Source organism: Ascaphus truei (genome assembly GCF_040206685.1).
Source record: "Ascaphus truei isolate aAscTru1 chromosome 16 unlocalized genomic scaffold, aAscTru1.hap1 SUPER_16_unloc_1, whole genome shotgun sequence".
In the NCBI taxonomy this organism is placed as follows: domain Eukaryota; kingdom Metazoa; phylum Chordata; class Amphibia; order Anura; family Ascaphidae; genus Ascaphus; species Ascaphus truei.
Window position 1 is genome coordinate 111280 of NW_027453855.1, and position 25038 is coordinate 136317.

The 25038-nt window shown below is 50.3% G+C and overlaps 1 protein-coding gene across 1 annotated transcript in view; it reads right to left on the reverse strand.

The window, feature by feature from the left end:
• ZMYM3 (zinc finger MYM-type containing 3) overlaps nucleotides 1-25038 on the reverse strand; it is a 50334-nt gene that overhangs the window by 17470 nt on the left and 7826 nt on the right. The window contains exons 2-10 of the mRNA XM_075580842.1: nucleotides 23442-24207; nucleotides 19397-19443; nucleotides 4383-4455; nucleotides 3862-4153; nucleotides 3236-3413; nucleotides 2878-3090; nucleotides 2558-2708; nucleotides 1497-1612; nucleotides 984-1070 (exon numbers count right to left, since the gene is read on the reverse strand). Coding sequence (XP_075436957.1) covers nucleotides 984-1070; nucleotides 1497-1612; nucleotides 2558-2708; nucleotides 2878-3090; nucleotides 3236-3413; nucleotides 3862-4153; nucleotides 4383-4455; nucleotides 19397-19443; nucleotides 23442-24189 — 1905 coding nt within the window. The 5' untranslated portion in view covers nucleotides 24190-24207. The remainder of the gene's footprint in view (nucleotides 1-983; nucleotides 1071-1496; nucleotides 1613-2557; nucleotides 2709-2877; nucleotides 3091-3235; nucleotides 3414-3861; nucleotides 4154-4382; nucleotides 4456-19396; nucleotides 19444-23441; nucleotides 24208-25038) is intronic.

The window sequence follows — 25038 nt, forward strand, 5'->3', positions numbered from 1 at the left end:
TGTCTCACACACACCTCTTCCTGAGACGTGTCTCACACACACCTCTTCCTGAGACGTGTCACACACACACACCTCTTCCTGAGACGTGTCACACACACACCTCTTCCTGAGACGTGTCACACACACACACCTCTTCCTGAGACGTGTCTCATACACACCTCTTCCTGAGACTTGTCACACACACACACTCTTCCTGAGACGTGTCACACACACACCTCTTCCTGAGACGTGTCACACACACCTCTTCCTGAGACGTGTCACACACACCTCTTCCTGAGACGTGTCACACACACCTCTTCCTGAGACGTGTCACACACACCTCTTCCTGAGACGTGTCTCACACACACACACTCTTCCTGAGACGTGTCACACACACACACCTCTTCCTGAGACGTGTCACACACACCTCTTCCTGAGACGTGTCACACACACACACCTCTTCCTGAGACGTGTCACACACACACCTCTTCCTGAGACGTGTCACACACACACACTCTTCCTGAGACGTGTCACACACACACCTCTTCCTGAGACGTGTCACACACACACCTCTTCCTGAGACGTGTCACACACACACACCTCTTCCTGAGACGTGTCACACACACACCTCTTCCTGAGACGTGTCACACACACACACCTCTTCCTGAGACGTGTCACACACACACCTCTTCCTGAGACGTGTCACACACACACACTCTTCCTGAGACGTGTCACACACACCTCTTCCTGAGACGTGTCACACACACACACTCTTCCTGAGACGTGTCACACACACACCTCTTCCTGAGACGTGTCACACACACACACTCTTCCTGAGACGTGTCACACACACACCTCTTCCTGAGACGTGTCACACACACACACCTCTTCCTGAGACGTGTCACACACACACCTCTTCCTGAGACGTGTCACACACACACACTCTTCCTGAGACGTGTCACACACACCTCTTCCTGAGACGTGTCACACACACACAATCTTACCTGCCAGTCCAGGATCTCTGGTTTCCCCGTGAATAGATTGTGACAATAGTGACAGTTCAGATGGATGCCGCCATCAGGACTCGTGCGCTGAGAGGAGACAGGAGGACAGCTGATCACGTGAATAATTCTGCAACAGCTCCTTCCAACAGAGGCCCAGATTCACTAAATGGTGCTAAGCTTTAGCATGTTTATCCCCATTCAAATGAATGAGGGTTAAGCTGTGCTAAAGCTTTGCACCCTTTAGTGAATCTGGGCCAGAGTGCTAAAGTCTGAATGGCACATCCTGATTCACACATGTGCATATACAACAGGGAGTTGCACACAGGATCACATGAGGTGACAGTCCTGAGCTTAGCAGCACATCATACAACACGAAGACTGCAAAGTCCAAAAACAATTCAGGGGAAAATAACAGCACCGTAAATCCCTCAGTCCAGGTGTCCCGGTAATGCCCATAGAGACATACAGGAGACACAAGGCCCAGAAGCAGAGCTGCACATAAATCTGGGTTACCTGGAACGTGGTCCAGCAGCTGGGGCTGCAGAACTGGTACAGAACCCGTTCTGTCTTGTTGTAATATGCTGGTTCAGAGAGGCTACGTCGGCACAGACTGCAGGGTCGAACAGGACCTGTGACCAGAAACAAGAGCAAAGGAGAGGCTGACCCATTAGGGAACCTGACAACATTAAGCACTACTGTGTACAGACATACCTTCTAATGCACCTACAGCCAGACCAAGTAGCCACCAGGACTACACACTACATGACAACCTCACTGCCTTCGGCCATCGCCACTGCCCAGCCGCAGGGCAACTTTCTAAGACCCCATTTATGAGCGCGCCCACGTGCCCAGCAGGACACTCAGAGCGGCCGCGAGCTGTCGGAGCAAGGTGCCCTGCGACTGGGGAGATCCGAGCGACGCTGAGGACATTTAAAGATGGTAGAAGGCGGTAAGGTAACCAGGGGCAAGTAGTTCTGGCGGCGATTTGGTTGCGACCAAATGGCCACGGCCAGTCAAAACATCCTAGACCGACCTACAACTTCCTCTCCTTAAAGGACACAGCCATACATAGAACTTTCCACAACCCCCTTCCACCACATATCATCTAACTCTTCCAAACATCAACCAGGGAACAGAAGCAGCTACATTAGACCCCTATAGGTTATTGCGGCTGAGAGAAATCACTACATAAAGTGAATGGGACAAACACCACAACCGTCTGATAGGGTTGGAAATGCTAGAAACTTACCGATCGCAATACAGTGTGGCTCACTGTAGGCATCTTTTGCAGGTTACACTGGGGGAGGTGGGGGAGGGACAGCCAGTGCTGCTGGCAGGATTTGGGTTATTAGAAGCATTGCAGAAGTTACCAGTTTGTACAAGGAGCAGCAAGCTCTCAGTAGTGTTACTAATGGGAGGAGTAATATTGTCCTAGTAAAGCCACCAGCAGCAGGGGTTGGTTCACAAGGTCATTGTAAGGTCACCAGTGGGAGGGGGCAATAATAGGGCTTTCATTGCGTTACTAGTAAAGAGGGGAAGGAGAATGTGAGGGGTCCCTCGGCTGCAGCTCTCACCAGTCAGTCCTGACTGCTTGACCTTGTGTGAGGTGATGCAGCAGATGGAGCAGAAGAGCCCCATGCGGCCGCTTTTGTCCACGTTGGACAACATCTCGAAGTTCTTGCACAGCGTCTTGCAGTACATGCATGGGTAAACCTTGGTGTTCTTCTGCAGGGGTAGAGTTGACAAACAATGAGCGGCATTGCGCGCACACGCCCCTCACCACACCTGTGTGCACCACCTGTCATACACGTGTCCCCCAAAACCAACTCCACCTGCCCCCAGCCACCCACAACATACACATCTCCTGCCCCACAAACCACCGCCAGCCTCCCACCTTCTTGTAGTTGTTCAGACAGGCTGCATTACAGAAGCGCTTCTGTTGTCCCTCGTGGAACAGATACTCCAGTGGCAGACCCTTGTTGTAGATGTAGATGCCACAGTTGTCGCAGCAGTTGGTTTTCAGGCCTTTGGTGGCTCGGAATTTGGTGAAACAAGAATCGCTGCACAGTCTGTGAACCACGCTCCCGTTACTGACCTCATGCTGAATCTGAGAGAGAGTGGGAGTTCCCGCAGAGTTATACTTCCATCTCCCCTTCTCACCTCTCTGACTGCTCCCTGCAGGTCCCCTGCACCCATCGGTACACAATACTTCAATCTCCGCTAACACTTTACCTACACAGGTTGACCCTCACCTCTCCAGTCTTGTGACAGATGCTGCACTTTATGATGTCAGGGACATCTGATGAGGTCTGAGAGGTGGGTCGCGGCTGCGCTTCGTACAGTGAGAGACAGACGGATGAACAGAACTCTTGAAATGATCCTCCGGACCCGGTCTGGGCGACCACAGAATCTCTAGAGCTCCGGATATCCCTGAAACGAAGAGATCAGAACTTCACACACCATAGCAACAAGAAGAAACAAATCAAAAAAGAGGAAGGGGCACTGACCGAGAGACAGGGAGAAGGGGCACCGGTCGAAAGATGGACCGGTCAAGAGACGGGAGGGGGTGCAGACACTAAAGAAGGGGGAATGCCAAGCGCAAACTGGGGGGGGGGGAAGGGGAGTTGGTGCCCAAAAGCATTGCCCCAGAAAAAGTGGGGGAAAGGGGAGAGCCCACCGGATCAGAGAAAGTGATGGAGGGGAGTCACATGCCAAGAGAAAAAAGGAGAGGGAGGGTGGGAGAGAGAAGACATGCCCAGCACAAGCTGGGGGGGTAGGTGCCCAGAGTGTTAGGTATTTAAAAGGCAACACACAGCGAGGGCGTGAATTTAACAAAGATATCTGCGGGGTGGAACACAGCTGCATTGGAAGCACCTACTTCTTACAGAAGGTGCAGATCTTCTTTCCCAGGGGCTTCTTGGAGAAGGTAGTGAGACAGGCTGAGGAGCAGAAGAGCTGAGGAAGTCCCTTCCGCTGGTACGCAGTCTGCCCCTTCTGCAGGGGGGTTCGGCAGTTGGCACACGTCATCTTGGTGAGCGCCGGTCGGGGGGAGCGCTGTGGCATCTGGTTACGGAGAGACATGCGTGTTGGACGTCGTGAGCGGAAGGGAACAAAATCCTCATCATTTGGATCATCCACCATAGCGTCCGAGTCTTCATCAGAAATCTGCACTGTACGGAGGAGACGGTGTGAGTGCTAAACGCTCACACCATAAGAGATCTAAAGCTCCATTCAGAAGGACATGCTGCCAGAACGCCAGAAGTGGCTGCACATATCTATATGAAAATCGGAAAGTGCTGTGCTTGGTGCCGTATTAATACAAGACTGTACCGTGATTAGCACCAGGCCTATACCGTTGCATTGTTTGAGAGTGTGGTCAGCTAACAAGCATTTACTTACTGCTCTGAGTGGTTACTACACCCTCGGCCCTCAGTGTCTCAGAACGCCGAGCTCGCTCACTCCGCTTCTGCTCCTGAAAGAAAGATCTGGAATCAGACGAATAAAGCCAACGGTGCGATTAGTAGCCATCTCTCTGAGAAACGAAGTCAGAGATATAACCATACGGTCGGTCCGTCCATGGATGGGACGAAGGGGCTTTTAAAAATCCAGGTACGAAATAGTGCCATATTTACCAAGTGGTGCTAAGCCTTAAAGCACAGTGCAGATCCCCTATACATAACCCATTTGTAATGTGAGCTCCATGTGAGCCCTTTAAAGCAGATTACAAACCTTTTTTTTCCACCTTTGATATTTATTTAGAAACAGTTTAAAAAACAAAATGGGTGAGCAGAGAGAAAAGGTGAAAACAGACGTCCCTACAGTATGGTGAAGAAACAGGATGAACTGGCCCTCTTATTCTCATTCGTAAATGGATCATTAAAGCTGCAGTTCAGTCTTTCTTTTTTTTTTTGTTTTTTTTTACTTCAATAGTTTCATGTGGGCAATCTCTAATTACCTAAAGAACTGCATAGCTGCCGGTCAATTCGTTCTCCGTCTATTGATCGGCAAAGTTTGGCGACATCTTTAAATATGGGGAATGTAAATCGTTGCTATAGGAACAAGCATGCTTGTTAAAATAGAATACAAGAAGATTGGTCTTTCAAAGTTGTTGTTTTTTTAAAAACAGAAAATGCTAAAAGTATTTTTTCTTACTACGGAACTGATTTATTAAAAAAAACACACATGCAGGATATTGACTGAACTGCAGCTTTAAGTGCCTTTAGGTTTAACACCGACCACTAAATCAATCTGGGCCCTAATATCTCGACAAAAATGCCCCTGGCTTAGAATAGACTAAAGTTAAACTTTTACTCAATTGAAATTACAAAAAAAAAAAAAAAAGTATGAAATATACAGGGAGGGTAAACGGCCACACAAGGTTTATAAATAATACAGCCTTTATTTTCTGTTATCTAAAAGATGTAAGGAAATTCTACAAATAAAAAACTATTTCAGACAAGCATAAAAACAGAGAAATTTTGATGTTACCGATGTTTATGTTTTCTCCAAGTCCTTCATGGTAGCCAGCACTGAATGGGTTAACATTGCTATTTTTGCAAAAGGGAGGGCAGAGAAATTTCTGCTTCTCCAGCATAAGAACGTCCATGAGGCCTGTCCGACAGCCAATCAAAGCAAACATAGCACAAAATACCCCAAACAGAAGGTCCAAAAACATAACATAGTATTCACTCCCATACCCCCTCCAAATAAACAGAGAAGGAGAACATTTCTGGCTACCATGGAGGACTTCGAGGACAAGAAATAATCGGTAAGATCAAGTTTCTCTGTTTTGTCGTCGTCACGATGGTAGCCAGTTCTGAATGGGATTAACCAAAGCAGTTTGGATAGGGTTAGGGTGAGACTTGGTACTGCTTGTAGGAACATTATAGCACACATTGCACCTGCAGAGGCAGATAGATTTAGTTGGTAGTGTTTAACAAACGCATGGACTGAGGTGGCTGCTCTGCAGATTTAGTTTGCTGAGCCAGTTCAGATAAGATGTTGCTCTTGTAGTTTGCCTTGATGCTTACAGGGGGAAGGCTCTCCCAAGCTCAGATGTACCTTTTAGCCATCTCGAAATTGAAGCTTTGGATGCCGGAAAACTGAGGTATGCTTTTCAGAATGATTTTATCTGTATGGATCTTAAAACATGGGAAGTCTACACGACTGTCCTTGGATCTCACCCGCCCTTCTTGCCAATGTTATAGCCGTCAGGAAGACTGCTGTACAAGCGGATTGATAACTAAATTAAGATCACAGGTGGTCAGAGGCTAAGAGATCCTGCGGTTCAATTTCTTGGTTGCTTTGAAAAAGCAAGAAATAGATGGATCCTCTACAACTGGATAATGAGATGTACTTACTGTAAAGGCTGAAATTTGTACCCCCAGAGATGCTGGCCGGAGACCCCTCTGGAAACCTTCCTGCGGGAAGTCTAATAAATGGGGTATCAACACAGACTTAAGGTCCAAGTTATGCTTTAAGCATACCCTGCAATGCACTGTGGTTGTAGAATTTTCAGGATGGCAGCAGAGTCTAGATATCACCTTTAGAGAAACCATTTTTCTTTAGGGTATGCCGTTCAATCTCCAAGCCGCTAAGGAAATGCGGTCTGGGTATGGATGGAGGATCGGCCCCTAACGTAGATCTGGTACTGGAGGAAGGGTCCAGTAATCCTCCATCGACATACATACTAGATCTGCATACATAGTATACGGATATAGCCTTTTTGGCTATACGAGACCTATCAAAATGGCCTCCACTGTGTCTGGGCTATTTTCCTTAGAACTCTCTGAATCATTGGAGTGGAGGAAAGACAAAGAAGCAGACAGGATCAAGGTATCAACATGGTGTCCAGGTGTACAACTTATAAATCTCTCCACATGGAGCAGTAGAGCAGGGGGTTGACGTTTCTGTGTGATGCCTTCATGTCTATTGAAGGCTTTCTCTATCTTGAAACAAGGTCTAAAAATATCTGGTGAGAATTCCTATTCTCCGGGATTAAGCTTGTTTCTGCATAAGAAGTCTGCTTCTATGTTGTTGATACCTGCCATATGGGTTGGTGAAAATCTAGGTATGCGGACTTCTGCCTAATGAAGAATGTAAGCTACATCTTGCATTAACCTGGCACTTCTGGTGCCGTCCCAGCCAGTTGATATAGGAGACTGCCGACGAGTTGTCTGATTCACAGGATGTTTTTTTTTTTTTTTTTTTAAAGAAATTTGTGAAGGATGTCTTTTGAAGATGACTTTTAGCTCTAAAAACTGGACAACCCTTCTCCTGAGGCGACCAATGTCCTTGGGCATGGAGATCTTTCAGAACTGCTCCACAACCAAATGCACGGTGCTGCAAGAACTACCATAATTTTGGTAAATATACTTGGGGCTGTGGCGATGCCAAAGGGCAACGTGGTGAATTGAAAATGGGAACCTTGGACGTAGAAATGCAACAACTTTTGAAACTCGTGATTGTGAAGATATGCATCTACTCGGTCGATGGATGTGAAAACCTCCCCCACTTGTATTGCGGCCATGAGGAATATGAGTGACTCCATCTTGAAATAATGGACTCTTAGTAAACCGTTGACACTTTTGCGGTCAATGACTAACTGAACGTCTCAAAATGCTTTGGGTACTAGAAAAGAAGTTGGGAGTAAATACCACTTTTCTGTTGAGGCTTTGGAACTGGGATGCTAGCTGCCTTCCTGAGGAGATTGTAAATGTCTCTGGAGAAAGCTTCTGCCAGAGAATCTTTTGGTGGGACAGATCCCATAAAGAGGTTTTCCTTTGGCCATCCTAGAATTTCCAATTTGTAACTGTGGAAGATAATCTCCCGTACCGATGAATTGGTTATTTTCTGGGCCCACTTCTCCTGAAACCAGGACAGTGTGCCACCCACCAGATCTCGGGAAGGTCGCTGCTGACAATCACAAGTTAAGCCTTTTAACCTGGGGCTTTGCTTTTTCCCAGGCGGGGACAATATCGGGGTGCCTAAAATAATTTTCAAGGTTGATTGGAGACCTGCCTAAAAAAATGGTCTGTAAGGCTTTGATTTCAGATATGATCTGGCGGGGCGAAAACTCTTCCCATTCTGATCATTTCTCCTGTGGAAGCGAGAAACTTTTGGCTTTAGAGAGTTTGTCTAGAATAGCATCCACCTCTTCTCCAAATAAATATGATCCTATAAATGGAAGAGTAATCAATTTCTTTTTTGACGACGTGTCTGCCGACTATGCTTTTAGCCAGTGGGCAGGACTAGCCATCACAGACAGGGATGAAGCTTTCTCTGTTATCATGATCATATCAAAAGATGAAATCGACAGCTTCTTTGAATATATTCAAACCTTCAAAATTCAGATAAAAGAAAAAGGGGTATAGTAGCGCCAACCGTATTTAGATGCAAAGGCAGATATTCAGTCCCATACACAGTGAAGTCCCGCTGCCAGAGTTCGTAGAGGTGATTCAAAATCCTCCAAATAATATGTCACTGAGGAAGCCAAAGGCGAAACGCGTCTGACTAAACTTGGACACTACAGGCCACCGTAGCTAGAAGGATGTAGCTCCACTCGGCTCTAAGACAGAACTGCTGCTGGTGCGCATGCGCGGGAGTGGAGCTGCGGCAAGCAGTCAGTGAAGGGAGGAACCGGACTGTGCACGAGGCCGGACGAGTCCCCCGCTTGCTGACGTCAACTCTTACGCCGAGACGGACCCCACACCGACACCTGGAGACTCAGGCGAGAGGCTTGTGGAGTCTGGGGAGAATTTAATTTCAATGCTACATATCGTTGGCTGTTTGTGAGTTTGCAATCTCTTTTTAACTTATTGTCTTTATTAAATGGTTTTACACTATATCCTTCTCCTTATATTTTGAGGCACAATCAGGAATTTCCCCCCTTTTTGAGGAGCCACTATTGATGTGAGTGTCCTTTTGCCTAATAACCATCAACACAAGCTATATTTTGTATTCATTCTAACCATCCCTTTTTGTGGTTTGTTGTTTTACTTCTTTTTTTCATATGTCCTGGAAACCACGAGTGGAACCATGCGCCGGAGGACCCCTTTTTTCCAAACCTTCAAAATTGTTTGCAAGAAGTTCCTGGAGATTATTGATCCATAGCTGCAAAGGCAAACAAGATCTTATCTTGCATCAAACGGGCAATGGATGGAAGGGAAGTACACATAATTATGCCCCTTTACAAAGCATTAGTAAGACCACAAATTGAATATGAAGTACAATTTTGGGTACCAATCCTAAGAAAAGACATTATGGAACTAGAGAGTGCAGAGAAGAGCCACCAAATTAATAAAGGGCATGGACAATCTAATTTATGAGGAGAGACTAGCTAAATTAGATTTATTTACATTAGAAAAGAGGCATCCAAGAGGGGATATGATAACTATATACAAATATATTCGGGGACAATACAAGGAGCTTTCAAAAGAACTATTCATCCCACGTGCAGTACAAGGACTCGGGGCCATCGCCTTAAGGTTGGAGGAAAGGAGATTTCACCAGCAACAAAGGAAAGGGTTCTTTACAGTAAGGGCAGTTAAAATGTGGAATTCATTACCAATGGAGACTGTGATGGCAGATACAATAGATTTGTTAAAAAAAAAAAGGTTGGACATCTTTTTAGATGGGAAAGGTATACAGGGATATACCAAATGAGTGAACATGGGAAGGATGTTGATCCAGGAAGTAATCCGATTGCCAATTCTTGGAGTCAGGAAGGAATTTATTTTTCCCCTTATGAGATATCATTGGATGATATGACACTGAGGTTTGTGTTTGCCTTCCTCTGGATCAATAAGTATAGATATAGGATAAAGTATCTGTCGTCTAAATTTAGCATAGATTGAACTTGATGGACGTATGTCTTTTTTCAACCTCATCTACTGTGTAACTGTGTAACTGTGTAACTGTGTAACTGTGTAACTGTGTAACTGTGTATGTGGTGTTCTAATGATACGCGTCACTGATGTAGCCAGCTTGAAAGATGTCCCAAGAAGTAATGTCTTCAGAAGGGTTTCCTCCGATACTATCAGAAAAGGAAGATCCATCTTCTAATGAAATAGGGGACTTGCAGGCTAAGGCCACGCGTATAGTGCCCGCGACGGGCGACGTCACCCGTCGCCGTCAGTGAAAGTTATATTTCACTTTGCGGCGGCTTTGCAGGCTTTCTGGCATTTGATTGGTTCAGGGGCTGTCACATGAGGCGACAGCCCTTGAAAAATCAAATATTGCCATCTTCCAAATTTAGCGCTGCGACGTCGCTCTTACTATAAACGCATGCAGCGGCGGAAATGTATTTGTTTTTTGGCGACGTCGCATCGCCGTCGCGGGCACTATACGCAGTATCAACCTTCTTGGGTGGTTTATCCCAGTATTTAGTATCCTGTTCTGTAAAGAGGTACAATTTATTCAATTTGTGCAATCAACCAAATGTCTTCACTCAGGAGATATCTATACAGTAGAAATATCAGATATTGATTGATGTACAGGAAAATAGTTGGATTTCTTTGCCTTTCCTTCAACGCTCTATGCAAATGGCCCATATGTGTCTCTATGTCTTCAATTTACAGAGTAGATTTCATACAGTATGTTCAATTACCCTATCGATCGATCGATTCGGGGGAAAAAACCTGAGTCTTCTTTGAGCTTCACTTGTTCCACCAACAAATGATTGGTCCCAATCAGAAACTACTTTGACCTCTGGGTTAGAAGTTGCCACTGAAAGTTCGAGGGACACCTGGACCGTTTATGAGGTCTTCTACATTAATCATTAACACTTTCCATGGTCTCAATCACAGGATTTAAAAAAGGGAAAAAAAGGTAAAATCTACTGGGGAATTTCTTGTGTTTTTAATGCATTCCTGACACTGTGTAGCTGGATTGTAGCTTAGAATCCTAGTTAGCGCACATCGCCGCGGGGCTGGTCTTGCTGGATTGTAGCTTAGAATCCTAGTTAGCGCACATCGCCGCGGGGCTGGTCTTGCTGGATTGTAGCTTAGAATCCTAGTTAGCGCACATCGCGGGGCTGGTCTTGCTGGATTGTAGCTTAGAATCCTAGTTAGCGCACATCGCCGCGGGGCTGGTCTTGCTGGATTGTATCTTAGAATCCTAGTTAGCGCACATCGCCGCGGGGCTGGTCTTGCTGGATTGTAGCTTAGAATCCTAGTTAGCGCACATCGCCGCGGGGCTGGTCTTGCTGGATTGTAGCTTAGAATCCTAGTTAGCGCACATCGCCGCGGGGCTGGTCTTGCTGGATTGTAGCTTAGAATCCTAGTTGGCGCACATCGCCGCGGGGCTGGTCTTGCTGGATTGTAGCTTAGAATCCTAGTTAGCGCACATCGCGGGGCTGGTCTTGCTGGATTGTATCTTAGAATCCTAGTTGGCGCACATCGCCGCGGGGCTGGTCTTGCTGGATTGTAGCTTAGAATCCTAGTTGGCGCACATCGCCGCGGGGCTGGTCTTGCTGGATTGTATCTTAGAATCCTAGTTGGCGCACATCGCCGCGGGGCTGGTCTTACTGGATTGTAGCTTAGAATCCTAGTTAGCGCACATCGCCGCGGGGCTGGTCTTGCTGGATTGTAGCTTAGAATCCTAGTTGGCGCACATCGCCGCGGGGCTGGTCTTGCTGGATTGTAGCTTAGAATCCTAGTTAGCGCACATCGCCGCGGGGCTGGTCTTGCTGGATTGTATCTTAGAATCCTAGTTAGCGCACATCGCCGCGGGGCTGGTCTTGCTGGATTGTAGCTTCGAATCTTAGTTAGCGCACATCGCCGCGGGGCTGTTCTTGCTGGATTGTAGCTTCGAATCCTAGTTAGCGCACATCGCCGCGGGGCTGGTCTTGCTGGATTGTAGCTTAGAATCCTAGTTGGCGCACATCGCCGCGGGGCTGGTCTTGCTGGATTGTAGCTTAGAATCCTAGTTAGCGCACATCGCCGCGGGGCTGGTCTTGCTGGATTGTAGCTTCGAATCCTAGTTAGCGCACATCGCGGGGCTGGTCTTGCTGGATTGTAGCTTAGAATCCTAGTTGGCGCACATCGCCGCGGGGCTGGTCTTGCTGGATTGTAGCTTAGAATCCTAGTTAGCGCACATCGCCGCGGGGCTGGTCTTGCTGGATTGTATCTTAGAATCCTAGTTAGCGCACATCGCCGCGGGGCTGGTCTTGCTGGATTGTAGCTTAGAATCCTAGTTAGCGCACATCGCCGCGGGGCTGGTCTTGCTGGATTGTAGCTTCGAATCCTAGTTAGCGCACATCGCCGCGGGGCTGGTCTTGCTGGATTGTAGCTTAGAATCCTAGTTAGCGCACATCGCGGGGCTGGTCTTGCTGGATTGTAGCTTAGAATCCTAGTTGGCGCACATCGCGGGGCTGGTCTTGCTGGATTGTAGCTTAGAATCCTAGTTGGCGCACATCGCCGCGGGGCTGGTCTTGCTGGATTGTAGCTTAGAATCCTAGTTAGCGCACATCGCCGCGGGGCTGGTCTTGCTGGATTGTATCTTAGAATCCTAGTTAGCGCACATCGCCGCGGGGCTGGTCTTGCTGGATTGTAGCTTAGAATCCTAGTTAGCGCACATCGCCGCGGGGCTGGTCTTGCTGGATTGTAGCTTAGAATCCTAGTTAGCGCACATCGCCGCGGGGCTGGTCTTGCTGGATTGTAGTTTAGAATCCTAGTTAGCGCACATCGCCGCGGGGCTGGTCTTGCTGGATTGTAGCTTAGAATCCTAGTTAGCGCACATCGCCGCGGGGCTGGTCTTGCTGGATTGTAGCTTAGAATCCTAGTTAGCGCACATCGCCGCGGGGCTGGTCTTGCTGGATTGTAGCTTAGAATCCTAGTTAGCGCACATCGCCGCGGGGCTGGTCTTGCTGGATTGTAGCTTAGAATCCTAGTTGGCGCACATCGCCGCGGGGCTGGTCTTGCTGGATTGTATCTTAGAATCCTAGTTGGCGCACATCGCCGCGGGGCTGGTCTTGCTGGATTGTAGCTTAGAATCCTAGTTAGCGCACATCGCCGCGGGGCTGGTCTTGCTGGATTGTAGCTTAGAATCCTAGTTGGCGCACATCGCCGCGGGGCTGGTCTTGCTGGATTGTAGCTTAGAATCCTAGTTAGCGCACATCGCCGCGGGGCTGGTCTTGCTGGATTGTAGCTTAGAATCCTAGTTGGCGCACATCGTCGCGGGGCTGGTCTTGCTGGATTGTATCTTAGAATCCTAGTTAGCGCACATCGCCGCGGGGCTGGTCTTGCTGGATTGTAGCTTAGAATCCTAGTTGGCGCACATCGCCGCGGGGCTGGTCTTGCTGGATTGTATCTTAGAATCCTAGTTAACGCACATCGCGGGGCTAGTCTTGCTGGATTGTAGCTTAGAATCCTAGTTAGCGCACATCGCCGCGGGGCTGGTCTTGCTGGATTGTAGTTTAGAATCCTAGTTAGCGCACATCGCCGCGGGGCTGGTCTTGCTGGATTGTAGTTTAGAATCCTAGTTGGCGCACATCGCCGCGGGGCTGGTCTTGCTGGATTGTAGCTTAGAATCCTAGTTAGCGCACATCGCCGCGGGGCTGGTCTTGCTGGATTGTAGTTTAGAATCCTAGTTAGCGCACATCGCCGCGGGGCTGGTCTTGCTGGATTGTAGCTTAGAATCCTAGTTGGCGCACATCGCCGCGGGGCTGGTCTTGCTGGATTGTAGCTTAGAATCCTAGTTAACGCACATCGCGGGGCTAGTCTTGCTGGATTGTAGCTTAGAATCCTAGTTAGCGCACATCGCCGCGGGGCTGGTCTTGCTGGATTGTAGCTTAGAATCCTAGTTAACGCACATCGCGGGGCTAGTCTTGCTGGATTGTAGCTTAGAATCCTAGTTAGCGCACATCGCCGCGGGGCTGGTCTTGCTGGATTGTAGCTTAGAATCCTAGTTAGCGCACATCGCCGCGGGGCTGGTCTTGCTGGATTGTATCTTAGAATCCTAGTTAGCGCACATCGCCGCGGGGCTGGTCTTGCTGGATTGTATCTTAGCATCCTAGTTAGCGCACATCGCCGCGGGGCTGGTCTTGCTGGATTGTAGCTTAGAATCCTAGTTGGCGCACATCGCCGCGGGGCTGGTCTTGCTGGATTGTAGCTTAGAATCCTAGTTAGCGCACATCGCCGCGGGGCTGGTCTTGCTGGATTGTAGCTTAGAATCCTAGTTAGCGCACATCGCCGCGGGGCTGGTCTTGCTGGATTGTAGCTTAGAATCCTAGTTAGCGCACATCGCCGCGGGGCTGGTCTTGCTGGATTGTAGCTTAGAATCCTAGTTAGCGCACATCGCCGCGGGGCTGGTCTTGCTGGATTGTAGCTTAGAATCCTAGTTAGCGCACATCGCCGCGGGGCTGGTCTTGCTGGATTGTAGTTTAGAATCCTAGTTAGCGCACATCGCGGGGCTGGTCTTGCTGGATTGTAGTTTAGAATCCTAGTTGGCGCACATCGCTGCGGGGCTGGTCTTGCTGGATTGTAGCTTAGAATCCTAGTTAGCGCACATCGCCGCGGGGCTGGTCTTGCTGGATTGTATCTTAGAATCCTAGTTAGCGCACATCGCCGTGGGGCTGGTCTTGCTGGATTGTAGCTTAGAATCCTAGTTGGCGCACATCGCCGCGGGGCTGGTCTTGCTGGATTGTAGCTTAGAATCCTAGTTGGCGCACATCGCCGCGGGGCTGGTCTTGCTGGATTGTAGCTTAGAATCCTAGTTGGCGCACATCGCCGCGGGGCTGGTCTTGCTGGATTGTAGCTTAGAATCCTAGTTGGTGCACATCGCCGCGGGGCTGGTCTTGCTGGATTGTAGCTTAGAATCCTAGTTAGCGCACATCGCCGCGGGGCTGGTCTTGCTGGATTGTAGCTTAGAATCCTAGTTAGCGCACATCGCCGCGGGGCTGGTCTTGCTGGATTGTATCTTAGAATCCTAGTTAGCGCACATCGCCGCGGGGCTGGTCTTGCTGGATTGTAGCTTAGAATCCTAGTTAGCGCACATCGCCGCGGGGCTGGTCTTGCTGGATTGTAGCTTAGAATCCTAGTTAGCGCACATCGCCGCGGGGCTGGTCTTGCTGGATTGTAGCTTAGAATCCTAGTTAGCGCACATCGCCGCGGGGCTGGTCTTGCTGGATTGTAGCTTAGAATCCTAGTTAGCGCACATCGCCGCGGGGCTGGCCTTGCTGGATTGTAGCTTAGAATCCTAGTTAGCGCACATCGCCGCGGGGCTGGCCTTGCTGGATTGTAGCTTAGAATCCTAGTTAGCGCACATCGCCGCGGGGCTGGTCTTGCTGGATTGTAGTTTAGAATCCTAGTTGGCGCACATCGCCGCGGGGCTGGTCTTGCTGGATTGTAGCTTAGAATCCTAGTTAGCGCACATCGCCGCGGGGCTGGTCTTGCTGGATTGTAGCTTAGAATCCTAGTTAGCGCACATCGCCGCGGGGCTGGTCTTGCTGGATTGTAGCTTAGAATCCTAGTTAGCGCACATCGCCGCGGGGCTGGTCTTGCTGGATTGTAGCTTAGAATCCTAGTTAGCGCACATCGCCGCGGGGCTGGTCTTGCTGGATTGTAGCTTAGAATCCTAGTTGGCGCACATCGCCGCGGGGCTGGTCTTGCTGGATTGTAGCTTAGAATCCTAGTTAGCGCACATCGCCGCGGGGCTGGTCTTGCTGGATTGTAGCTTAGAATCCTAGTTAGCGCACATCGCCGCGGGGCTGGTCTTGCTGGATTGTAGCTTAGAATCCTAGTTGGCGCACATCGCCGCGGGGCTGGTCTTGCTGGATTGTAGCTTGGAATCCTAGTTAGCGCACATCGCGGGGCTGGTCTTGCTGGATTGTAGCTTAGAATCCTAGTTAGCGCACATCGCCGCGGGGCTGGTCTTGCTGGATTGTAGCTTAGAATCCTAGTTAGCGCACATCGCCGCGGGGCTGGTCTTGCTGGATTGTAGCTTAGAATCCTAGTTAGCGCACATCGCGGGGCTGGTCTTGCTGGATTGTAGTTTAGAATCCTAGTTAGCGCACATCGCCGCGGGGCTGGTCTTGCTGGATTGTAGCTTAGAATCCTAGTTAGCGCACATCGCCGCGGGGCTGGTCTTGCTGGATTGTAGCTTAGAATCCTAGTTAGCGCACATCGCCGCGGGGCTGGTCTTGCTGGATTGTAGCTTAGAATCCTAGTTAGCGCACATCGCCGCGGGGCTGGTCTTGCTGGATTGTAGCTTAGAATCCTAGTTAGCGCACATCGCCGCGGGGCTGGTCTTGCTGGATTGTAGCTTAGAATCCTAGTTAGCGCACATCGCCGCGGGGCTGGTCTTGCTGGATTGTAGCTTAGAATCCTAGTTAGCGCACATCGCCGCGGGGCTGGTCTTGCTGGATTGTAGCTTAGAATCCTAGTTGGCGCACATCGCCGCGGGGCTGGTCTTGCTGGATTGTAGCTTAGAATCCTAGTTAGCGCAGATCGCCGCGGGGCTGGTCTTGCTGGATTGTAGCTTAGAATCCTAGTTAGCGCACATCGCCGGGGGGCTGGTCTTGCTGGATTGTAGCTTAGAATCCTAGTTAGCGCACATCGCCGCGGGGCTGGTCTTGCTGGATTGTAGCTTAGAATCCTAGTTAGCGCACATCGCCGCGGGGCTGGTCTTGCTGGATTGTAACTTAGAATCCTAGTTGGCGCACATCGCCGCGGGGCTGGTCTTGCTGGATTGTAGCTTGGAATCCTAGTTAGCGCACATCGCCGCGGGGCTGGTCTTGCTGGATTGTAGCTTAGAATCCTAGTTAGCGCACATCGCCGCGGGGCTGGTCTTGCTGGATTGTAGCTTAGAATCCTAGTTAGCGCACATCGCCGCGGGGCTGGTCTTGCTGGATTGTAGCTTAGAATCCTAGTTAGCGCACATCGCGGGGCTGGTCTTGCTGGATTGTAGTTTAGAATCCTAGTTAGCGCACATCGCCGCAGGGCTGGTCTTGCTGGATTGTAGCTTAGAATCCTAGTTAGCGCACATCGCCGCGGGGCTGGTCTTGCTGGATTGTAGCTTAGAATCCTAGTTAGCGCACATCGCCGCGGGGCTGGTCTTGCTGGATTGTAGCTTAGAATCCTAGTTAGCGCACATCGCCGCGGGGCTGGTCTTGCTGGATTGTAGCTTAGAATCCTAGTTAGCGCACATCGCCGCGGGGCTGGTCTTGCTGGATTGTAGCTTGGAATCCTAGTTAGCGCACATCGCCGCGGGGCTGGTCTTGCTGGATTGTAGCTTAGAATCCTAGTTAGCGCACATCGCCGCGGGGCTGGTCTTGCTGGATTGTAGCTTAGAATCCTAGTTAGCGCACATCGCCGCGGGGCTGGTCTTGCTGGATTGTAGCTTAGAATCCTAGTTAGCGCACATCGCCGCGGGGCTGGTCTTGCTGGATTGTAGCTTAGAATCCTAGTTAGCGCACATCGCCGCGGGGCTGGTCTTGCTGGATTGTAGCTTAGAATCCTAGTTGGCGCACATCGCCGCGGGGCTGGTCTTGCTGGATTGTAGCTTAGAATCCTAGTTAGCGCAGATCGCCGCGGGGCTGGTCTTGCTGGATTGTAGCTTAGAATCCTAGTTGGCGCACATCGCCGCGGGGCTGGTCTTGCTGGATTGTAGCTTAGAATCCTAGTTAGCGCACATCGCCGCGGGGCTGGTCTTGCTGGATTGTAGCTTAGAATCCTAGTTAGCGCACATCGCCGCGGGGCTGGTCTTGCTGGATTGTAGCTTAGAATCCTAGTTGGCGCACATCGCCGCGGGGCTGGTCTTGCTGGATTGTAGCTTAGAATCCTAGTTGGCGCACATCGCGGGGCTGGTCTTGCTGGATTGTAGCTTAGAATCCTAGTTAGCGCACATCGCCGCGGGGCTGGTCTTGCTGGATTGTAGCTTAGAATCCTAGTTGGCGCACATCGCCGCGGGGCTGGTCTTGCTGGATTGTAGCTTAGAATCCTAGTTAGCGCAGATCGCCGCGGGGCTGGTCTTGCTGGATTGTAGCTTAGAATCCTAGTTGGCGCACATCGCCGCGGGGCTGGTCTTGCTGGATTGTAGCTTAGAATCCTAGTTAGCGCACATCGCCGCGGGGCTGGTCTTGCTGGATTGTAGCTTAGAATCCTAGTTAGCGCACATCGCCGCGGGGCTGGTCTTGCTGGATTGTAGCTTAGAATCCTAGTTGGCGCACATCGCCGCGGGGCTGGTCTTGCTGGATTGTAGCTTAGAATCCTAGTTGGCGCACATCGCGGGGCTGGTCTTGCTGGATTGTAGCTTAGAATCCTAGTTAGCGCACATCGCCGCGGGGCTGGTCTTGCTGGATTGTAGCTTAGAATCCTAGTTGGCGCACATCGCCGCGGGGCTGGTCTTGCTGGATTGTAGCTTAGAATCCTAGTTGGCGCACATCGCCGCGGGGCTGGTCTTGGCCAAGGCTTTTTATGCTTCACAGCAGGATCAGAGGCGCAGCCGATCAGCCTTATTGATCAGGAGAGGTTGCACTAGACAGTAACATGCAGCACTACAGTACAACAACTGAGAGACTGTAAAGGAGGAGGGTTAAATATCTCAACTAACGCCACCTCAGGCAGGGGGAAAAGGCAGAATCTCCCTCAAGGGGGTGACCCCCCACGTGGGTGGCTTGGCGGACACATGGAACTTGTATAAAAATACAGACTATCCCGGTGCAATCTGCTTACCAGAAGTAGGATCTGATGTTGATGGAACACCCCCAAAAAGAAGCGCTGGGTCAGGTGCCAGACACGATGGTTGACCCGTGGGGGGTAGAAGGGAACACCAAGGTAGGCAGGTGTAACTTCTGTGTTGTCCCACCTCTTCTCCTGGCAAGCACTCTCAGCACGGCTCCGGGAGGCATCAAGCATGGCAGGGGCCGTGCATAGAGGGCTCGGAAGGATCCAAAAAAGAGCTAATTGATGCACTCTGAGGTAGTAACACCAACCTCTGCGGGAAGTGGAGCAAAAATGACAGACGGTCCTCAAGGGGCGTTCTTATGCTGGAGGGACAGAAGGTTTTTGTGCTCTACCTTTCGAGATAGTGTTAACCCATTCAGTACTGGCTACCATGGGGACAACAATGAAATTAGAATTTTTTAAATTTCAATATCAAGTAGAACAATTGTAAAACTATAATATCAGTACGCCTAGGAGGAAAAAGCTTTTTTTATTTTCCCCAAATCATGTTTTCTATCAGAAAGAGGAAATATAAAATGTGTTCATATTCATTCTGCTAATCAGTTTCATGTTGAGTGTATTTGTCTATAAATCCTGGTACTGATAGGCAACCTTCTTCAGAAAATAAATGGTGAACAGCACTGCAGACCATGAGGGAACCCAATTACAAAGACCACAATCACCCAAGTCAAGCTCAAAACTGCACCACACACCCTGTGTGACCTCAGCAGGTCTGTATATGGTTCTTACCACGGCTGCCTTCTCTGGTCCTGACCCTTTCTCATCCTGACCATCACCTGTAAAGGAAGCAGAAAGCAAGTGAGAGCAGCATCACACCATATGCAGAGAATCTTCCACAAACATATACCAATGCAGAAACATCAAATAAATTCTGTATAACCTGAAGTAATGCAGGAGAGGAGGAGAGCAGCATCTTCTACAGATGCAGTGACCCTTCACTTCTGTCACATATGTTATATCCTGTGGAACATGGGTTGCACAAAACCCCTGAAAACATTCAGCTCCTACTATACATACACCTGCCCCAAAAATCACATTCAGTTAACATAAAGGAAACATGATGGGAGATATAGAGTGGGAGAGAGCAAGAGACAAAGGGCCTTATTGCATATACGCCAAAGGATGAGGTCTGAAGTGCTCTTCAACATATACTCACAGCAGGCCTGAAAAACAAACATGTATTTTCACGCAAACAGAAAAATAGCAGTGAAATGAGAGTAACTTTCCCGGATGATCCCAATCCCATGTAATTCAATATACACAGAACAGCAACATAAGGCAATCACAGCCTTCAGTTTGCATTAGGCGACCCGGGGTGGGATGTTAGGCTCTCTGGGAACGAGGAAGTCCGGGGTTAATCCCCGCGCGGCTAGGCTCCAAGTCATGAAATGGGTAGTTAGGATCATTTGAGGTGTCAAGATTATTAACCCTTTAGTTATGATAGGGGCCCTGAAGGTACTGAATGCTTTCATGGCCACTATGATTATTAACGGCTAATAATTCAAGTCTCATTATTGATTCAATAAACACATGGCATTGTCGATAATGAAGATCGAAATTAGCAACAAAAAAGGGGGGAATGGAATCCTGTTGGCACTTCTGTTTTTCTTCCCATTGGCCTTTTTCAAGGCATGCGATAGCGCCGATTCGCCACTAGCGCACAGAAAGCCATATTCTGCTCAAAAGAGCCCTTCTGTGCAGCAGTGCAACAGCCGCGCCAATACGCTTTACTGAATAAGGCTCTGAAACTAGAAGCACATATCCGGCAACAGGCTCCATAGTCACCAGGGTATGAACCACTGCTACAGGGGTCCGTGTCGGTAAATATCTGGCTGTAAGGAGGTTATCCGATTTCCTCGTCACTAAACGCATTATAAACTATTACTTGGCAAAAAAATTCTACTCAAAATTACTAAGATTCTCTTTGTTGCCCCAAACAAAAGAATAAAATAAAAAGGGAAGAAACAGTGGACTTGCAGGCTAAGCAAGAGGGAGCTCGGGGCGCCACATGAGGGGGGCGCCACATGAGGGGGGCGCCACAGGACGCAACGTAACATGGGGGCACACAGGGCGTAACAACATGAGGGCCACATGATGGGGCACAGGCCGTAACATGAGGGGGCACAGGCCGTAAGGTAACATGAGGGGGGGGCACAGGGCATAAGGTAACATGAGGGGGCACAGGCCGTAACATGAGGGGGCACAGGCCGTAAGGTAACATGAGGGGGGCACAGGGCGTAAGGTAACATGAGGGGGCACAGGGTGTAACGTAACACGAGGGGGCACAGGCCGTAACGTAACACGAGGGGGCACAGGCCGTAACGTAACATGAGGGGGCACAGGGCGTAAGGTAACATGAGGGGGCACAGGCCGTAAGGTAACATGAGGGGGCACAGGGCGTAAGGTAACATGAGGGGGCACAGGCCGTAAGGTAACATGAGGGGGGCACAGGGCGTAAGGTAACATGAGGGGGCACAGGGTGTAACGTAACACGAGGGGGCACAGGCCGTAACGTAACACGAGGGGGCACAGGCCGTAACGTAACATGAGGGGGCACAGGGCGTAAGGTAACATGAGGGGGGCACAGGGCGTAAGGTAACATGAGGGGGGCACAGGGCGTAAGGTAACATGAGGGGGCACAGGGCGTAAGGTAACATGAGGGGGCACAGGGCGTAAGGAAACATGAGGGGGCACAGGGCGTAAGGAAACATGAGGGGGCACAGGGCGTAAGGTAACATGAAAGGGGCACAGGGCGTAAGGTAACATGAGGGGGCACAGGGCGTAAGGTAACATGAAAGGGGCACAGGCCGTAACGCAATATGAAAGGGGCACAGGGCGTAACGCAATATGAAAGGGGCACAGGGCGTAACGCAATATGAAAGGGGCACAGGCCGTAACGCAATATGAAAGGGGCACAGGCCGTAACGCAATATGAAAGGGGCACAGGCCGTAACGCAATATGAAAGGGGCACAGGCCGTAACGCAATATGAAAGGGGCACAGGCCGTAACGCAATATGAAAGGGGCACAGGCCGTAACGCAATATGAAAGGGGCACAGGCCGTAACGCAATATGAAAGGGGCACAGGCCGTAACGCAATATGAAAGGGGCACAGGCCGTAACGCAATATGAAAGGGGCACAGGCCGTAACGCAATATGAAAGGGGCACAGGCCGTAACGCAATATGAAAGGGGCACAGGCCGTAACGCAATATGAAAGGGGCACAGGGCGTAAGGTAACATGAAAGGGGCACAGGCCGTAACGCAATATGAAAGGGGCACAGGCCGTAACGCAATATGAGGGGGGCACAGGCCGTAACGCAATATGAAAGGGGCACAGGCCGTAACGCAATATGAAAGGGGCACAGGCCGTAACGCAATATGAAAGGGGCACAGTGTAATGCCTTCATATGAGAGAACCGTGAAGACAGGATGTCAGCACCACTGGGGGGCGACAGTCACCCAGCTCTGTCCTAGGCCAGCATAATACATCTTTGTCCCATGGAAGCAAAGGGCTATTGGCCCAACAGGTTATGAGAAACAGGACCAAAGCCCGACAGTTGGTAGAACCGAGTGGTAGCGGCTTTAACCTTCTCCTGATATTCCATTGGCACGGCTTCACTGAACTAAAACCCGCCTGACTCGGGACGTTTACTGGCCTGGGGAGGCATAGCATGTTGCAGAATACTGTTTCACGTGTCTGGTTGTCGGTAGACATGGCAACTGGACTCGCCCCGAGGTCTTTGCCAGTGATGCATTTCAGGAGGGTGGCCATAGATCTAGTGGGCCCGGTGCTACTTCCCAGCGGCAACTGCAATCTATTCATCTTCAAGGTAGTAGACTGTGCAGCCTGGTATTCAGAGGTCGTAGCCAGCACCTCTTGAGGCTGAGAAAGGGCCTAAAGCCGCCATTAACATTCTTTGATGTCTGTTTCCATAGAAGGACCAGCACACAGTCCCTGTGCACCCAGAAATAGTCACAGCTCACAGGATAGTCTGTGAGGTCTTGGTGATGGAGAGAATCTAGGAGGTTGAAGGCCCTATTTAAGACGGTGACTGTTTGAGTCTCCTCACCAGTTCACTGTTCACCTACATTTTTGGGTGCTCCCAGTGGAAACTGTGTTGCCACAAAGGCAATAACAGAGGCAGATTGTCAGATCTCATGTATATTTCTTCTATACCTGCACCGATTCCCCCAAAACAGCCCCTGCCCACAGCTCTGATTGTGATAACAGATAATTCAATTAGCAGCACCACACTCTCACCCTATCATGGTCCTCTAAACCTACAGATTTGAGTGCACATATGTACAGATGTAGCAGGAGATTGTACACAGTTAAAGCAAAATAATGTTCGAAAAAATGCCTGTGTCATCTCCTTAACCAGCGCTAACGCATGGCGTTAATGGGAGTGGCAACATGTGCCACATCTGTAGGTATGTGTTTAGATATGCATGTATGTAAGTGTGGCATGTATGCAGCCTACTCAAGAAGCAAAGATGATTGGTACAGAAACATGGCAAGCAGCAGCTCATACTCGAGACTCCATCCCTGATGAGCATTCTGCATTGTACGATAGTGAGCATCAATAATTCCCCCCTTTAACTCCTCCACACGTACAAAATGGAAACGGTTCTGTTCGAACACTGTTCTCCATTTTGTAAGTACCTGTAGATGGTTAGAAAAATGTGTCATGCTCAATACTGCTTTACACTGCAGCATGCTCCATTTTCAGGGGACAGAAGATGCTCAATAGTTCCCATGGGGGCATCACACACCTGCAGGGGGCTGGGAGGCGCAGTCCGTGTCACGGTCTTGGAGAGAGGAGCAGTCTGTTTTGGACACGTCCTTATCCTTTGCTGCAGCATCTGTGTCAGAGCTCAGACTGCGGTCAGGCCCATGGGATGCGGAGGTGCGTGGTTTTAAGGATGGTCGCAGCCTCATTCTCCTTGGCACAGTTTGGCTGGGCTGTGGAGGGTCTGCCTGTGTCTCGGGGGGCTCACCTGCAGCTTTGTCCTCTGGTAAGCAGCTGGTGGTCTCTCCTGTCTCAGTGATCAGCTGGCAGGGACCACCATTCTTCGGGCTCTTGGACTGGTCTGGGTCACTCTGCATGTCTGTACCCCCCTGCGCTCCTTCCTCTATGCAGTCTGCCCCCTCCTTGTCCCGACTGGTCAGTGAGTGCTTCGGAGAGTCCTCGCTCTGTGTGTCTGCATCACGGAAACATTTATCCTGGAACAGACCTTCAGAGTTTTCTCCATCTTTATTTAGACTTTCCGTAGCCTTCCCCTCTGTCAGGTTTTCTGCTGGGCTCGGGGGGCCCACAATACCCCCCTCTTCCTGACCGTCCAAAGCCCCATGCGCAGCGACACCCTCCTGCCACTCCATCTCGGTGCTCTCTGCAGGATACTGCTGCAGTTGGCCGGTCTGAGACTCTCCGAGCTCAATATCTGTGGGGAGATCTCCACTCAGGGGCTTGTTGGTGAGAGAGAGCGCGTCAAAAGGGCCAGAGAACTTGCTGGGTTCCATGGAGGGGAGTGTGGTCACCTGGAAGGGAAAGAGGTGAAACAAATATTAAGTGTGTGTATATGTGGCGGGGGAACATTTCTGCCGCCTGTAGGCTCAGGGACAGCCCTCTGCCCTAGCGGATTGCCGTTACGACGGTGTCATGGCAACACGGCACCGTGACAATGCGGCGTCATTTGACGCTGCGACAGGAAGGGGCCGCTCCGGAAGAGGTAAGGATCTCACACTTTCCCCCCTGAAAAATTGCCCCTCTAAACTATAGCCCCTTCAGCCTAATGTAAAATCTGCCACTGTATCTGTATACTCACACCCAGGTCTCTCGCCCCCTCCTTCTCTATTTCTCTCTCCCTAACTCCCCCCTCATCTGGGTCTCACTCTTTCCCCCACATACCCAACTCCTCCGGTCTCCCTTCCTCCCCAACCAGGTCTTTCTACCACCCCCTCAGCAGTCTGTCTCTACCCCCCTCTCCTGGGTTTTTGTCTCTCCCCCCTCTCCCGGGTGTCTTTCTCTCCCCCCCCCCTCTCCCGGGTGTCTTTCTCTCCCCCCCCCTCTCCCGGGTGTCTCTCTCTCCCCCCCCCCAGGGGAGTCTCTCCTGCCCCCTCACTCGTGTGTCTCTCTTCCCCCCCTCACCCGTGTGTCTCTCTTCCCCCCCTCACCCGTGTGTCTCTCTTTCCCCCCCCTCACCCGTGTGTCTCTCTCCCCCCCCCCTCACCCGTGTCTCTCTTCCCCCCCCCTCACCCGTGTGTCTCTCTTCCCCCCCCTCACCCGTGTGTCTCTCTCCCCTCCCCTCACCCGTGTCTCTTTCTTCCACCCCCCCTCACCCGTGTCTCTCTCTTCCCCCCCCCTCTCTC